The 15,805-nt window shown below is 45.9% G+C and overlaps 5 protein-coding genes across 5 annotated transcripts in view; 2 read left to right on the top strand and 3 right to left on the bottom strand.

Moving 5' to 3' along the window:
* Nucleotides 1–4,792, bottom strand: part of LOC6595463 (dynein-1-beta heavy chain, flagellar inner arm I1 complex) — a 106,661-nt gene extending 101,869 nt beyond the window's left edge. The window contains exons 1-5 of the mRNA XM_002020860.2: nucleotides 4,688–4,792; nucleotides 3,910–4,635; nucleotides 1,983–3,841; nucleotides 1,242–1,923; nucleotides 801–1,180 (exon numbers count right to left, since the gene is read on the bottom strand). Coding sequence (XP_002020896.1) covers nucleotides 801–1,180; nucleotides 1,242–1,923; nucleotides 1,983–3,841; nucleotides 3,910–4,635; nucleotides 4,688–4,751 — 3,711 coding nt within the window. The 5' untranslated portion in view covers nucleotides 4,752–4,792. The remainder of the gene's footprint in view (nucleotides 1–800; nucleotides 1,181–1,241; nucleotides 1,924–1,982; nucleotides 3,842–3,909; nucleotides 4,636–4,687) is intronic.
* A 177-nt stretch (nucleotides 4,793–4,969) lies between these two features.
* Nucleotides 4,970–6,359, top strand: LOC6595464 (tax1-binding protein 1 homolog B). Its single transcript, XM_002020861.2, has 3 exons — nucleotides 4,970–5,317; nucleotides 5,377–5,770; nucleotides 5,830–6,359. Exons 1-3 carry the CDS (start codon nucleotides 5,005–5,007, stop codon nucleotides 6,332–6,334), a joined length of 1,212 nt encoding a protein of 403 aa, XP_002020897.1. The 5' UTR covers nucleotides 4,970–5,004; the 3' UTR covers nucleotides 6,335–6,359.
* Nucleotides 6,331–6,782, bottom strand: LOC6595465 (probable 26S proteasome complex subunit sem1). Its single transcript, XM_002020862.2, has 2 exons — nucleotides 6,613–6,782; nucleotides 6,331–6,545 (listed from the first exon to the last, which is right to left on the bottom strand). Exons 1-2 carry the CDS (start codon nucleotides 6,722–6,724, stop codon nucleotides 6,418–6,420), a joined length of 240 nt encoding a protein of 79 aa, XP_002020898.1. The 5' UTR covers nucleotides 6,725–6,782; the 3' UTR covers nucleotides 6,331–6,417.
* Nucleotides 6,783–8,607: 1,825 nt separating this feature from the next.
* Nucleotides 8,608–13,086, bottom strand: LOC6595466 (menin). Its single transcript, XM_002020863.2, has 3 exons — nucleotides 11,701–13,086; nucleotides 10,086–11,365; nucleotides 8,608–9,939 (listed from the first exon to the last, which is right to left on the bottom strand). Exons 1-3 carry the CDS (start codon nucleotides 11,972–11,974, stop codon nucleotides 9,130–9,132), a joined length of 2,364 nt encoding a protein of 787 aa, XP_002020899.1. The 5' UTR covers nucleotides 11,975–13,086; the 3' UTR covers nucleotides 8,608–9,129.
* A 500-nt stretch (nucleotides 13,087–13,586) lies between these two features.
* On the top strand, nucleotides 13,587–15,361 carry LOC6595467 (WD repeat domain-containing protein 83). Its single transcript, XM_002020864.2, has 4 exons — nucleotides 13,587–13,681; nucleotides 13,732–13,923; nucleotides 13,987–14,517; nucleotides 14,860–15,361. The coding sequence occupies exons 1-4, from the start codon at nucleotides 13,603–13,605 to the stop codon at nucleotides 14,985–14,987; spliced, it is 930 nt and encodes a 309-aa protein (XP_002020900.1). The 5' UTR covers nucleotides 13,587–13,602; the 3' UTR covers nucleotides 14,988–15,361.
* The last annotated feature ends 444 nt before the right edge of the window (nucleotides 15,362–15,805 follow it).

The following is a 15,805-nucleotide window of genomic DNA, read 5'->3' as shown; positions in this document are numbered from 1 at the left end:
TCAACAAGTAATTACGAGTATCTCTGCCCCCGCATACTCCCAATCAATCAAATTGATAAAAAATTGGCCCAAAACAATTTGGTTACTCAATACAATCGCCTTCAAACTGTGACGTCGCGGCTGGGTAAGAAATACGATACACAAAAGTAATGGCAAAATTAATAGATCAGTCGAATAGTTAAATAAAAATAAAATATTATCATGAGATAAAAACGATTTATACCTTAGACCTGACGAAAGATCGATCGACAAATGAAGAGAAATCAATGAAGCAAAAAGACATACCAACAGACAGTTTTATGGATCGATTTGTATATGGATTGATGGTTTCGAGACTCTAGCTCTTGTAGCTCTTGTAACCTTCTCACTATCGTGGACTCACTTCTCACACATATCTCACGTATATCTTAAAATTATTTTGCAAAACTTTACGGACACTAAGCATTTACAGCATTAATAACGTGCACCGCAAACGACATCCACGACGGGCGTTGGACACCACAGCTAATTGCCCGAAACCGCACATCAACGCAATGCTCAATCAGCAACAAATGTAATTACATTCGGTTTGAAGCTTATTTGCGGTTTTTTACTTGAACAGCATTTACATTTTAAAACTTAAAGTTCCCTAATTTAAATAGCAAGCAAATCTGTCCCTGAAGTGGAGAACTGATCCAAATAATGCCCGTAAATCAAGGACCAACAGATGAAGAGACGTATCAAGAGACAGCTTTAGGCATGGCATTTAGCTATTGAATATTAAATTTATATAAAGTATTCACACAACTGAAAAAACTCACCTATTTCTTGGGTAATTTCGAGTAAAAATCCTCGAGGAATTCTTTCAATATAAACTTGAACTTTTCCGCTTGCTTGGCCAGCTCCAATTTGTTTTCATCGCCTTCATTGTCGAGCATCTCATCAGCCTCGCTCAAGGTCTGAAGGTAGTGCAGCCAAGCGGACTCCAAGCCAAGCACCTGCTCATGCGTCTTCTCGGCCAGATTCACTTGGTACTTGTGGAGCAGTACAAAGAGCTCCAGCATGGGTGTAAAGGTCGCCTGTTTGAGGGGCAGCTCTTGGATCAAACGCTCGAAGAGCTGTTTGGCAGCCACCGTTTCGCGAATGGTGCGCGGTACCTTCAATACATTCCTCTCATTCCGTCGCATATAGCGATAGGTGCCTGCAAAAGAAGAGGAGATTGAATCACTCTAATTGAGAGAAATGCTAGTGTGTGGTCCCACCTCGCATCCAATTGGTGGCATGATCCAACAGCATTTTAATATTCAATGCCTGCCATTTCTCTATCCAATCCAATATAGTGCTTTTCAGGGCATTCTGATTGATTAATATGAAATAAACATTCGTGATGGCATCCACAAAGGACACATCATCGGCCAGGGCACTATAATGTTCGATGCCACCTTCAAACACTCCCGCTGTCCGGGCGCTTTTCATCAGCCGTTCGGTGAACTGTTCTTCTGTGGTTTCCCACAGCATGCGATGGTGGTTCCACTGCTCTTGATAGCTTTCCATCTCCTGCCGCTGCTTGGATATTTCCGCTTGGATGCTGCGCATCAGCTCGGAGCACTCCTGATCCTCGCGAAACACTCCAGCGAATCCCTGACGCTGCGCGGTCTTGGGCAGCCTCAGCTTGTAGCCCAGTCTGGGGAACTGATCCAGCATGCAGCGGATATTGTCAATTACTCCACACAGAACGGTAGCAATTTCATCCATATCTGGGCTAAACACAATCCGACCATCCTTGACATCCGATTCCAGTACCAATATGGGGGCAGGGGCCATGTCCTCGTCGCGATGAAGGGCTTCGTAGAGCTTTGTCAATGAACTGCGAGCACTGGTCATTAAGGCGTTGGCCAGCATATCATCCAGACCGTTCACATAAAGAATCCACTCGGCAGACATCTAAAAGTTGTAAGTTTTGAGTTTTGGTTAATAGTACAACAAAATCAGGCTCAAATCACCTCATCTTTGACCAAATGGAACTGCCTGCTGAATGCGGAAAGCAACTCCAAAATATTATTGTAATAATTCCTCAGTGTATCGCCAGAACTCGCTAGCCAGCCGGATAGTTGCTGCTGCAGCACGGATATGTCCACGGCACCCATGAAATTAAACCGCAGCAGGGTGGTATCGCAAATCTTTTCGCAGCACCTGGCCACGCCCCGATTGGCTCGCTTATAGATGTGGACGATCTGCTGAAAGTCTTGAATAAACTCACCGCAATCTTCAAAGAACGATTGCTCGCTTAAATCGGCCCCGTAGGTGAACTTAAAGATGCCCGGAGCCAAGTGCCGATCGCAGGCCAGGACCAGCGGTCGAAATAGTTTCCGCTCTCGATCTGTAAGGCCCATCAGGATGCGGTTGTAGCTGAGACACAGTTGGGTGACGCTATTGTACACAGATCTCAGGCATTCGCAGCGCTCGTAGAACTTTTTGATGGTACTGGGTATGGGGAAACCCAACCGCTCAAAATGCTGTGCCTGCTCGCATATTTCGACGACAGCCGGATCTATGTTGCACTCCAGCAGACCTCTCGCCTGCTTGCTGCGTATTATCAGATAACGCTCGAGCCTCTGGTTGAGATCGGCTGACCAGCCACAGCATGCCGTTTGCCAATCCTCATAGGCCTGATGCGACTCTCTTTCGTACTCCTTGCGCAGCGAGTCGAATTTGGCCAGCGTGGCAGCAGCCTCCTTGACTGTCGGCAACCATTCGGCATTCTTCAATCGATTCCGCAGCCAGGTGAGGCGTTCCAGATTGATGCGGTAATTGAGGGCACGGGACACGTGATGGGAGAGCCAGGACTCTTGTTGCTGTCGACACTCCAGCAGCTTCCTCGAAGTGGCATCCATTTCCTGGGAGAACATGCGCCACAAGCGACTCACCTCCCGAAGGAAGGTCTTCCTCAGAGTGCCGCGATGGCGATAGGAGTAGAAAAGCAAGGCTTGCAGGCCTTCCAGGGCCTCCTCCACATTGCAGACATGCTGAAATACATTGAAGATCAGACGCTGGACTGTTTCCTCCAAGTGCTGGACATTGGTGCGATACATGGCCACCAGGTCATACCAGTCCTCGCGATGGACATTTAGGATGATGGACTGTGAGCCACTGCATCGTTGCAGCTTCTTGAGAGTCTGCAAAAATTTATTTTCCACATTGGCGGCAATCCTGTCCAGCTCCTCGCCCCTGGAGCCACCAAACTCCGCCCTGGGTATTGTCTCGTTCTCATCCAAACGGCCAAATACAATCATCGACTCACAAATGTCAATCACATCGTTGAGCCGCTCCACAAATGCATCCACATGGTTGAAGATGATCCCCTCGTCTAGCTGCCAACCCACTTGGCTGTGCTGGCTCGATATTTCCTCATAGATTCCCTTGTAAACCAGGCAGCAATCGATCGACATGTTGCAAATCTCGATGCCAAAGCGCGGCCGTCCCTCGAGTATCTCCTGCACTTTGGTCTGTTGCGTGCAGAACATTATAATCTGATTGCTGAGATTCCGAAAGAGACCGGTGATGAGCTCCCGCGTATTATAGTACTCCGAATTCAGCCAGATGTAGCGCACAAGATGGATTATTCTGGGCAGAAGTTTTGTAAGCTCTGCGGGGCTGTTGGACAGATCAATTTTGGAGCAGGGCTCGATCAGCAAATGGAGATACTTGATGTTGGACAATGACTGAACAAGCTCCATCTTGGCCGACGCTATTAGGTCATCCACTTGGGGCATGTGAACGGAGTTGGACTGTCGTAGAACACGGAAAACCTTGTCTACATCTGACTGGGCCAATTGTGCGTTGATTCCCTGCAGGACTTCATCTAGCAAGAGGGAGAAACAGAGACTAGATTATTTGAGGTGCATTTCTTGAAAGAATTGCTCTACCTACAACGATATTCCCAGAACTCAAACTCATCTCGCACTGTGACCAAATCGTGGGGCACCGTCAATGTGCAATCCCCCAGCAAAGTACGAATCTGAGTTGTCCAATAGAGAGCAATGCCTTCCAGGCTCTTAACCAGCTGCCTGTCCACCTTACCCACTCCAGCCGAACCTTCTTCGTCACCGCCTCCGAGCTGTTTGATCACATAGGGGACATAGAGCACGGCCATGCCACCAATCTGGTAATGCATTCCAGTGAGAAATCCCAGAAAGCGATCCATGCTCGAGCAAAAGCGCTGCCGGACAGTATCATTCCATTCGGGATAGTTCCGAAAGAAGGGCATATATAGCCACTCCAGGACATGCAGCAGGCAGCCATCCACATCGCTATGAACCGTTCCGAATTGGATCTCGTCGTGGAAGGCCTCCACACTGAAGATCTCGTTCGGTTCGCGACGAAAGTAGCTCATGTCGGTAATGTACGCGGTGGGAAAGCCCAGGCAGGCGGTAAGCGTGCTCCCATCATAGGAAACAGTCAGCAGGGGCTCGTTGACCTCCAACAGCCACCGGCGAATGGTGTCCATTGAGTTCTCATGCCAGTCCCGATGGTCCAAGCAGCTCAGCACACACATGCGTTGTATGAACTCCACCAACTGGTGCAACTCCTCGTCACTGTACACCGGTCGCGGTGTCTCAACACGCTGCTCCTCCTGGCGCTGCTCCACGTTGCGCTCTAAATGTGTGGTTTCAGACTAGACCTCTCAATAACAGTTGTCCCAACTCACCCTCATCATCGCTTAAATCGGAGTCTGTAAGGTGCTCATCTTCTACAGCGCTAGAGGACGTCATTTTCGCGAAAACTATGGGTTTTTATGCAAAATAAACAAAGAAAATCAGCCATGGCAACACAAAATGCGTAACCGTTACTTGGGGGTTGCAGCATATTCCAATAACTTTGGCGCTAAAATAGCCATCTTGGGAAAAATACCGAATGCGGTATATTTCATTGGCAGTATTTGTCACACGGCCACACTTGTTCACACTGATCGCCAGATTTGTTTTGGCGTCCCTTTTTAATTTTTTAAATTTAATTTAAGCAAATATGGCCAAAAACCCGACAATAACCGACGAGATGGAAATGGTGATCCAGCAAGGAAACACCCTGCTGCCGGATCTGCACATACGCCCCAGCGACCTCGCCAACCCGACAGAGGCTTTCCTCACCAAAGTCTATGTTCACTATTTGCGCTGCTTTGGACTTCGTGTGGACCCACCATTCAATGTTGACAACGAGAGCACTGATACGTCGCGGGAGAAGCGCGTCTTCCTGATCAAGCTGTGCCGCCAAGTGGAGCGGATAGTGCAAGTCACTTTTCCCAACAAGACGTACACATACCTGGACATTATCAGGCCAGGTAATCACGAGGCTGTGCATCAAACAACAGTTCTCTCTATCTACGTTTCGGTCTTTTAGCTCCAAAGAAGACAATCAAAACACTAGATCCCCTGTTCAACTACTTGGCCTACTACAAAATGTTTAAGAGGTCGGTTCTGATGCCCGTCGAGGAGAGTATTAAAACGCGGGAAGCCCTCATCGCTGAAATCACATCCAAGCGCTGTCAGTTGGAGAATCGAAAAGAGAAAGCAGCCACTGTTAAAACAGATATTGAAAACTGCCAAGCCTCCATAAACGAGTTGCACGAGGAGCTGCCCAGGGCTCAAGCCGAGGTGGCCAAAGATAACAAGACATGTGCCGAACAGAGATTAGAAATGGATTCGCTGGAGAACCAGCATACAGAGCTCACCAATCAGATCCGCCACTGGGAGCAGCTGGTCGTGGAGGATGACGAGGTGCTGACTCTAAAGAAGTAAGTTCTTAACCATATCAAAAGCTGAAGTCAATCTCTTTATGCAACAACCCTTGCAGGCAAATCGAAGACATTTCACAAGATATAGAGAATTGCAAGGATGAGTTGGCCGGCCAGGAAAAAGTCTTCAACGATCAACGCCATCAAATAGAAACCAATCTGAATATGGTCAATGAGATAGAGAAGGCCTTGGAAGTGCTGCCGTCCAATTGTTTGGACGAGTACAAGGAGAACCTCAAGCAGCAGGAGCTCGTAGAGAAGCAGCTGTCAGCCCTGGAGGCCCAGAATCAGAAGATCCTCAACGAAATTGAGACCAACAACGTGGAGCTCCAGCAGTCCGCCGAGCAGTTCCAAATATGCAAGCACAAGTACGATGAGGAGTGCCAAAAGCTCCAGCAGCAAATCGATGCGCGAAAGACCGCCTTTGAGGAGCAGAAAAAAACTGAGGAAGAGCGAACCAAGAACATGGAAGCATTGCAGAGACAATTACAAGAACAAGAACTAATGGGCAAAATGATTGAAGAGATGTTTCTGGAACTTGGCAAAAACGGAAAATCCACTTAATATATTGATTTTATTCTAAATTTAACCGATTTGCTCGTTTTGATGGTTAGGTACGAACGCGGGAAAAGGGTTGGCTGGATGGACTATGTTTCCATTTTCTTGCTCTCCAGATGCGCCTTCAGCTGCTGGCTGAAGTCATCCTCCACGTTATCATCGTCCCAGTTGTCCTCCCACACGTTGAGCTCCTCCTCGTCGTCGCCGACACGGAAGTCTGCAATAACAATGTTTTTGCAATTGCTGCTCTGGAATGGAATGGAAGCCAAAAGCGGCGGTCTCACCTTCAGCCGGAAACTCTTCGAACTCGTCGTCTTCCTCGAGCAGACCCAAGTCCTCGCCCTTGTTGGTGGCCTCCTCCTTCTCTTTCTCCTTTTCCTTATCGGGTGCCGACATTTTCTCTTCTCTAGATATTTCTCTTTATTTCAAAATAAAATTTTCGATTTTTTTTTTCGATGCTGTTTTGATGCCGAGTCACTGGCAGTGTGACCGCGGATATTTCGATAGCATATACGGTCCGACCCTCAAAAATATACCGAAACATACATTCTTACTTTGAAAATATACCGTAAATATACTGACGACCTCAAGTTGTATTATACATATTCCTCAATTTTGATTTTCCGTCGAATATTCCCAGCTATAAAGAACATTTAGCCATGCCCACATAGTTTTATACGATTGATGAATCAATTTCCTACTTGACTGGCTTAATTTAAATACTTGCTTTTATTGGATCGGTTGCTTTTTTTGGATTTGATTGTAAAATAAATTTAAGCAATTTCCACTAAATTAATATCCTTACATGGTAACTACACGCTAACTACAAATTGCTTACATAGTAACTACATGTCTATGTAATTACAAACATCGACTCGATAATTCGGTTATCGAAAAGATCAAAAACGAACTTACCGCCAAATAAAGTGCACTTCAAAAATACAAATTTTTTTTATGATTTTATTGTTTTATAACATTCTGACTTGTGGCTATTTGACTTTCAAGCTAAAAGGGTTATTGAGCATTTGGATTTTAGACTACATATAATTTAAACTGTTCCTCGAGCAATGGCTGCTGTTGTTGTTGGCTATTTTAAAACAATTAGAGCGAAAAATTGATGTTACTTTAACATTTATAAATATATATGTATGTATACGTTTATATATGTATGTTTCTATATTGTGGTTGTTCCGGTTTGCTGCATTGTTTGATTTGTTGCATAGCGAACTTTCGTTATCGGGATTTTGTGCTGGCCAAAATGTAAAGAAAATCAAAAACCATTTCTCCTCTCATCTGATCTGACATTTCCATCACTTAAAGTTACAAATTTTGTATGCCAAAATATATAGTATATATAGTATAGTATATAATCCTTTGTATCGTCTTGTTTGTTTGTTTAAGTATCTAGTTTTACATTAATATAACTGGTAGTTCAACATTTAACATTTAGTTTTGCTGCGCATCTGCATCTACATAATTAAATAGTTTTCATTATTTTTACTTTTTGTTTTTTTGATTTTGTGTAATGTGTTGTTTGTTGTACAATATACTCGTATATGAGGAATAAAACACCATACATTGATTAGTTATATTGTTGTTCAGTTTTTGTGTGTTCGGGCTGGCCATCTCTCACTTTTCTCTCTCTCTCACGCTGTCTCTAAACATTATTATTCATCACAGATGCTCTACGCACAAATCAAATCAAAATCGAATTGAATGCAATTATTATCATCATTTAACAATTTGTTACAAGCTCCAATTTGTGAATTACATTTTGACATGCTTCATAATTGCGTTTGCTAATTGGGCGATTGGGAGGGTAGGGTGAGGGGTTTGGTGGTTGGGGGGGAGGCTGAAGAAGTACAGGGATATTATATATCTATAGACGGGATATGAGTATATCCCTAAAACAAGTGCGCCTGGACAGCAGGACTGTTGTGTGTGTGTCTGTCTGTGTTTCAAGTGGGGTGGGGGAGTGTGATTTAGGTATATTCTATGTAGTAGTAGGTTTATAAGATATAATATGAAAGCTTTTCTAGAAAAAGTGTTGTATCACATATAGAGAGGAAGTGTTAAATATGTATTATTTCTTTCGGTTTTCTATTCCGGTCATCTTTCTGTTTCTTGTGTGTAACAAAGTTTTGAACAAAAAAAAAAAAACTTATATGTGTATGTTCCATCCTTATATAGTACAGTACAGGGCGTGGGGGGAGGGATATACATAGTACATTTGTAGAGTGAAAAATCAAACAGCTTAGCCTCAATAAAATGCATTCAAGTAAATACATAAATATATATTGTTTCTGTTTTCTGTTTCTCGTTTTCAAAGTAGAGCACCAATAAAGTTACGCTTAAACAATCAATAAAACATACAAATCTGCAGGAAGTGGGGGATACGAGAGATAGATAGCAATAAATACAAAGAGTAAAAGTATAACAGCTAAAAATACATTATAAATACTTAGCATAGCTTATATCGTTTCAAGTGCTTGCTTCATTTTGTGTGTGTCTATGTGTGGATCGTCTGTTAATGGATCTGTCTGGATCGGTCTATAGGGTTTAATCCTTTTACAATTTTGTTTGTTGCCTTTAAGTTTTTTAGTTTTTTTTTATATTGCTTTTAAAACGCTAGGCGTTCTCTAACGGATTTCTTTTGCGCTTACGAACTACATAAATACACATCGAACATCAAAAATATGACATACAGGCATACATCCTATGTACATATGTATGCTATGTATATACTCGAATATGGATAATAAAGGTTTTTTCTGCATTACATAGATACAGGACAACAAAGTTTACTCGCGACGCGTTCTCTTCGGCCGCGAGGCGGCTATTGAATCCCCGCCTGGCGATGAGGCCCCGAGAGAGGCCCCTCCTGCAGATCCACTGCCTCCAGATCCAGATCCACCCCCGACACCACCCTCTGTGGACGACGATGATGATGCAACCGTGATGGTGGCAGATATGGTCGCCGCCGACTGCTTCTCGGCCACGCCCCGCACCTTCCGCGAGGCCACCGACTGGGCCGTGACCTGCAGCGATATGGCGTGCGTATTGAGCTTCTCGGCCAGCAGCAGATCCTTGAGGCCCTTCATCTTTTGGCTGTACAGCGCAATCACCGGACGTTTAAGCATTATCTCAAAGGGATCATAGTCATCGGGTGCAGTCGCCTCTGGCTCTGGCTTAGCTTCTTTGTGCTGTGGTTGTTGAATTTGGATTTGGGTTTGGGTTTGGCCAGCATGATGGCTTGCCTCACTAGTAACTGGTAACTGGATGGCAACGGAGTGGCAGTGACTGCTGCTGCTGCTTGTACTGCCTCCATTGCTAGTGGTTACTGATGCTGTGGTTGTTGTTGTTGCTGTTGCTGCAGTTGTAGTTTTTGTAGCCTCCTTCTCAGCATTATGGTGATTGTTGTTATTGCTATTGCTATTGTTGTTGTTGTTATGGGGCTCTGTGTTCTCCGTGTCCCCCAATGATGTCTGCTGCTTTTGCTCGGCAAAAGGCTGACCCCCGCCCTGAAGCAGAAAGTCCGGATTGAGTATCTTCTCGCCACAGGCGGCGGTCAGATCAGCCAATGTCGTCGGCAGCTCTGAAGATTTTGTCTTCTATTCGAGAGGAAAAAAGAAAAGTGATTAGAAAAGAGTTTTTTGGAAGCCAAGAAGACTTTGAGTGGTATATACTTGTAGCTGTCTTAATTTTATATTCGATGCATAATTAAATCTCTGGAATGTACATATAATCTCTGACTCACCTCGTCCTTCTTCATCAAGGTGTTGTTATTTCCTTCTAGAGCCTCTGCTCCGGCCGCCATCATTGCCGCAGCCGCTGCTGCTGCCGCGGCTGCCGCCGCTTCCTTAGCCTCCAATGCGGCCGCTTGTGCCTGCTCAGCCTCCAGATCCTCGGGCATCTTGATGACCACCTGAGAGCGTATATCGTAATCAAATTTGGTTATATTATTGACCAGTGGCTTGGCCCAGCCAATGTGCAGAATGGGAGTCAGGCTGTCCTCCTCCCACTGGCAGATGCCATCGTAGAAGCGCAGCAGATTGGCAAAGACCTCAGCATCCCGCAGAATGCTGCGTGCCGAATGGCCTGAGCTCTCCGTTTTCATCACATAGGGGATCAGCTCGTTGGCAATGTCCAGCAGCTCCTTGTAGATCTCTTCGTCGTCGCGGCACTGGTACGTGTACAGGCGGATCACGTCGGCGGCATTGGCCCAGGCGGCGAAGGCGTCGCGATACTTGAGCAGACGGTTGTAGTAGTTGCCCTGATACGTGTACGGATAGACATGGTGGTTGCGGTAGTGCGTCCGCGCCGAGTCGATAGCCTCGCGGTAGAGCTGCTCGCAGGTGATGCTGCTATGCGTCCGATGGATCTCCTCCAGTTCGCCGAGTGTACCCAAGGCCATGGGATACCGCTTGAGATGTCCCAGGTCGTAGAGGAGCCACAGCAATTGCTGCTGCAGATCGGCCACTTCCACGCAATCGCTGTTGGCTGTCAGAGAGATGTTGAGAGCGGCACAGATGGCCGCCACCTCCATGCCACGCTCGCAGACCACCGCCAGGCCACCGAGATAGAGCCAAGAGCCCGACTCGATCCCAGGGCGTATATCCTGGCCCCGCTTGTCCTCGCTGCCCTTGCCGTGCCACGTCACCTCGATGGTCTCCACCCGTTTCTGCCCAAACACCACCCAGGCATGGTCCTCGGAGATGGCCAAGCGCACATCCTTGTAACCCAGCAGTTGACAGCCGGCTACCACGGCAAGTGCCACACCGAAACAGTCCAGCTTGTTGCCCGACAGATAGCTGTAGAGGTTCTGCAAGTGGGCCCGATCCTTGTAGCTGCTGCGGATCAGCGAGTTCCATATAACGTCCGACACCTTCTTGATGATCTCGCGCGTGGCCTGTCGGTGTGGCTTTGGCTTCTCCACCACCGATAGGATTGTCTGGAACTTCTTGTACAGGCCCGCAATCAGCTCGTGGGTCACCACCGGGAAGGGAACGCTGTTGCCCATGATCACGTCGCTACCGCCTGTCAGTGAGTATATCGATTAACTAAGTTTTCTTGACCATACAATAGGTACAACGGAAACCACTTAAAACAGAACCCTTGAGAGTGTAATGACAGTGCGTTTCATCATTTAAAGACTGATCTAGTATAGGTTTCATCAAAATTTCATCCTCCCGAATTCCCGAATATTACAGAAAAGAATCATCGATAAATATACTTCTGCGAAAACCCTACACTTCTGAACCGCACTGTCTTACTTAGAACGCTCCTTCGACTGAGCTGAGGGTTAAACTACCGTTTTAATTGGTTTCCGTTGCTTCTGCTGTTTCACCCGCTAACGGTACAGGGGTACGCACCTGTCGCTGTCTGCGTCATGTCAGCTGCTGCAGCAGCGGCGGCGGCAGCGGCTGCGGCGGCCGCCTGAGACGCCGCCTCTCCCGTGGTCAGCGAGAGCTCGATATACCCCACCACAATGGAGAGCAGGGTCAGATCGGGCTCAATACCGGTGGTGAGGGAACGACGGAACAAATTCACTACGTCCGCGGTGGACCTCAGCGGAAAGAGACTGGCGTCGATGATGCCATTGAGAGCCATGGGGCTGGCGCTGGCGCTCCGCGTGACCGTTGACATGGTGCGGCCGAGGGGGTGGGCGGGAGCTGTTGCTGCGCGTGGGTGTTACCAAAGGGGGAGCGGAGCGAGTGCGAGTAAGCCTGTTGCCTGTTTCGATCTAGCCGCAGGCGTTGCTGCCTTTGAAATGACTCGAGGATCGGGAATCGGCGACGGTTTCGGTTTCGGTATCGGATTGGGATTCCACTTGGTAGCTGTACAGCCAGCCAGCAGCCACTCGTTGTGGCTGCCACATTTGAGCGACCAACAAGTTGACAAACAACTTTTTTACTTTTCCACCTTGTGTCGTCGTGTCCGTGGGCCCTTTTTCTTGTACTTTTTCTCTCGGGTTGTTTTTTTTTTGTGCTTTTTTGTTAGTGTTTGCCTGTGTTTGCTCCTTTTCCGTAAGTGTGTGTGTGTGTGATTGTGCACTTTATTCCTGGCCTCTCTTCGCTCTTCTTCAGGTGTTTGCACTCCTTGTCTCTCTCTTTCTCTCTCTCTCTGCTCTCTTCTTGTGTGCAGTTATGCCTTACCTTCTCCTCCTGGTATGCACTTATTCTTAACTTTTCTTAGCTCCTCTCCAGATATGCACCTTTATACCATGCTTCTGTTCTTGCTTCTCTCCTCTTCCTCTTCTGCTGTGCAGTTATTCTGGAAGCAGGATTTTCGCTCACTTTATGCACTTATTGGCAACAACAACTGGTTTGCTGCGTTGCATACTCCTGTATATGTGTGTTTTTGTGTGCGTGTGTGTGCACTGGAAAATATGTGTATATCCTGTCGTCGTCGCTTGACTGCTGGCTGTCCTTCGTTTTGCAGCCCACGTCATCAGAAATCGGCTTTTGGGCAGGTTGTCGCGCTTGACATGCGTTTCGTTTGCTTTGACCTGCTCTTGTCTCCTCCTCCTCCTCCTCCACCACACACTTCTTTTTATTTTATTTTTTTTTGTTGGTTAATGCTCTGCACCGCCGCCACCCCCGCCCACTAGTAATTTACACTTGACACGCAGTTCCTCAATTAGCAAGAAATATATATGAATCCTGCATGAAATCATTGAACATTTGCTTAACTATTAAAACACACTTGATTTGCCGCCAATTCGTTTCGATTTTATTGCTTATTTTGTTCGAGTGCGTAAATAAAAATTCCGTTTATTGCGTTGTGTTTACCTTTTTGCAGCAGAGTGTGTGCACACCCGACACGTGCCGAAAATTCCAACGATAGTGCTGCAAAGGGGCCGAAACTCAGCTAATGCTGGTATTTTTACTATGGGTATTTTCCAGTTGCGTTAGTGCCTTTATGGTATATCGGTATATAATGGTATATTTTGTCAATTTCTCTAATCTATTAAATTTTATTTTTAACTTTATAAAGGAATCCAATAAAAGCGAGTGTTAAAATTAAACCAGCCAAGTAGAAAAAAGATTCATTAATCGGATAAAATTCTGTGGGCATGGCTGAAAGTTCTATATAGCTGAGAAAATTCAACGGAAGATCAAAATCGAGAAATATGTATAATTCGTCGGTATATTTTTGAAAAGAGACGGCATTTTTAATATATTTTTGAGGGTTGGACCGGACGGTATGTTTCAACGATAAATCCGCGGTCACTCTGATCTTTTGTAAACAAAAGCTAAAAACAAAATAAAACAATGCCGGTTTTTGCCAATTACCACTGCAAAACAACTATAGACTGCCAACAGGGTGCAGTGCGTGCCGTGCGCTATAATGGTGAGTTGATATGATGAACAAAGGGCATACGTTTGATGTGATGATTCCAGTGGACGGCTCTTACTGCATGTCTTGCGGCTCTGACAAGAAGATCAAACTTTGGAATCCTGCCACTGGATTACTCCTAAAGACCTATGGAGGCCATGCCGACGAGGTAACAGATGTGGCTGGCAGCTGCGATAGCAGCTACATTGTCTCTTCCAGCTTGGATAAGAGCATAATCTACTGGGATGTTTCCACAGGTACGAGTTTTCATGTAAATTTTCATCAGAAATGCACTCAACTCCACAGATTTTCGCCTTTAGGAACACCTGTTCGCCGTCTGCGCTCCCATGCTGGTGGCGTCCGTTGCGTCTGCTTCAATGAGGACTCTTCCATAACCATTTCTGGTGGTCGCGACAATGCCGTCATGTGCTGGGACATACGCACCCGCCGCCTAGATCCCGTCCAGGTCATGAAGGACGCCCGCGATTGCATCACCACCGTTCTGACCAATGAAAATAAGATCTATGCCGCCTCGCTGGACGGCTGCATCCGACATTACGATATACGTGTGGGAGAGATGACCTGCGACAAGATCGGGGAACCCGTCACCTACTTGGCCAAAACACAGGACGAGCAGTGCCTTGTCGCAGGCTGTCAGGACAGTGTGGTGCGTCTGATCGACTGTGAGACGGGAGGACTGCTGTCCGAATATAAAGGACACCGGGCGGATGACTATCACATAGAATGCGGCATCCTGGCCAATGATGCGCACATTGTGGCCGGCTCCAGCGCCGGGGATGCCTACATCTGGGATCTGCTGGAGGGAAAAGTCTTGCAGAGGATACGCATAAGTAAGGAAGAAATGTGTATTTCATGTATTTCTACAGACGTGTAGATTGATGGGTCTCTGTGGTCTGTCTGTCCTTTTTCATCCAGCGTACATATCTTGTACTCTCGGCTGCATATAGGATTCTACTTACCATAGGATATATCAGTTTTGTAAAAACAACTTCGTTGAACAACTTGGTATAATTAAGGAATCCAATCCAACAATTTCAAAATCTTAACCAAATTTGATCGAAATATCTCATGATATCAAAATAACTACATCTATCTATGACTAAGAAAACTATCTATCCCATCTTTGGGCTGAGCATCCTTCATGAAATTCATTGTAAATATTTTTATTTCAGGTGACAATGGTGGAGTGGTACACTCCCTGGCCACGCATCCCAGGCGTTCAGAGGAGCTGCTGTTCGCCAGACGGCGGGACATGTACGTCTTCACCACAGACCTGCAGATCGAGGAAGAGCAATTGTAGAGAAGATATGAGGGATTCCATTAGCAAATCAAGAAAAAACCTTTATCGCCTCAAGCGACTCGTCTCTATGTTTTTGTCGATATTTAAACCCAATTTTGGGGGAGAAATTTCAGGGTGAATAAGATCCCTGTTCAAGACTAACCCCATTTAGAGATCAATTGAGACCACTTGTAGTGGGAGTACGATCGCTCTTTGTGTGCAAGACCATTAACAGATCATTAACATTAAAGATCATTAGTAGTCTCCAACGGCTCGCGCACACTACAGCTGAAAGTGAAGCTGAAGTTTTCAGCAAGTTGTGCAAGCTTTCAGCTCTTCTTTTAGCTAGTCTGTGCGAGTCCTTACAGTTTAAAGTCCATGCTTGTGATAGTCAATAAAGAAAAAATATATATAACTCCAGAGTTTTGTTTGAGGGAAAAAGGAAAAACCATTTATTTGACATAATCGTTTGTATTTTTTTTAGTTTTTTTTTGTAGTTTTCTGTTTTTATAGAGCATGAATGTATGTAGTAATATGTTGTATGTATGATCTGGCTTATATACTCGTATGCTTCAATGTATTTTTCGTTTTCTTGATTTTTGTTTAACGGTAAACGACCTGCATATTGTTTCCTTACGACATCCATCCGTCATATCCTATCCCGAATGCCAGACACCTGTGCGAGCGGTATGACCATGTATACGTATGCGTTGTGTGTGTGTGTGTCTGCCTCTCTGTCCGCAGCTCTCTCTTCGATCATTCTCATACTCTCTCTCCTTGTGAGGGGAAGGGGGGGATGCGCGGGATGCCAGGCCGCCAGCGGAGGCTGGGCGCTATCT

Source organism: Drosophila persimilis, unplaced genomic scaffold, assembly GCF_003286085.1.
Source record: "Drosophila persimilis strain 14011-0111.01,24,50 unplaced genomic scaffold, DperRS2 tig00000191-arrow-pilon, whole genome shotgun sequence".
Classification (NCBI taxonomy): Eukaryota; Metazoa; Arthropoda; class Insecta; order Diptera; family Drosophilidae; genus Drosophila; species Drosophila persimilis.
The sequence above is the reverse complement of the archived record's forward strand: the minus strand, read 5'-3'. Positions and strand labels throughout refer to the sequence as shown.

What these genes read in the sequence shown, in the direction of transcription:
- LOC6595467 (XM_002020864.2), top strand. Translation starts at nt 13,603, where the DNA reads ATGCCGGTTTTTGCCAATTACCACTGCAAAACAACTATAGACTGCCAA. An exon ending in CTACTGGGATGTTTCCACAG is followed by an intron (nt 13,924 to 13,986) that starts GTACGAGTTTTC and finishes TTTCGCCTTTAG; the next exon opens with GAACACCTGTTCGCCGTCTG. An exon ending in CTTGCAGAGGATACGCATAA is followed by an intron (nt 14,518 to 14,859) that starts GTAAGGAAGAAA and finishes TTTTTATTTCAG; the next exon opens with GTGACAATGGTGGAGTGGTA.
- LOC6595466 (XM_002020863.2), bottom strand. Translation starts at nt 11,974, where the DNA reads ATGTCAACGGTCACGCGGAGCGCCAGCGCCAGCCCCATGGCTCTCAAT. An exon ending in CATGACGCAGACAGCGACAG is followed by an intron (nt 11,366 to 11,700) that starts GTGCGTACCCCT and finishes ACTCACTGACAG; the next exon opens with GCGGTAGCGACGTGATCATG. An exon ending in CCTTGATGAAGAAGGACGAG is followed by an intron (nt 9,940 to 10,085) that starts GTGAGTCAGAGA and finishes CCTCTCGAATAG; the next exon opens with AAGACAAAATCTTCAGAGCT.
- LOC6595464 (XM_002020861.2), top strand. Translation starts at nt 5,005, where the DNA reads ATGGCCAAAAACCCGACAATAACCGACGAGATGGAAATGGTGATCCAG. An exon ending in CCTGGACATTATCAGGCCAG is followed by an intron (nt 5,318 to 5,376) that starts GTAATCACGAGG and finishes TCGGTCTTTTAG; the next exon opens with CTCCAAAGAAGACAATCAAA. An exon ending in GAGGTGCTGACTCTAAAGAA is followed by an intron (nt 5,771 to 5,829) that starts GTAAGTTCTTAA and finishes CAACCCTTGCAG; the next exon opens with GCAAATCGAAGACATTTCAC.
- LOC6595465 (XM_002020862.2), bottom strand. Translation starts at nt 6,724, where the DNA reads ATGTCGGCACCCGATAAGGAAAAGGAGAAAGAGAAGGAGGAGGCCACC. An exon ending in CGAAGAGTTTCCGGCTGAAG is followed by an intron (nt 6,546 to 6,612) that starts GTGAGACCGCCG and finishes TTGTTATTGCAG; the next exon opens with ACTTCCGTGTCGGCGACGAC.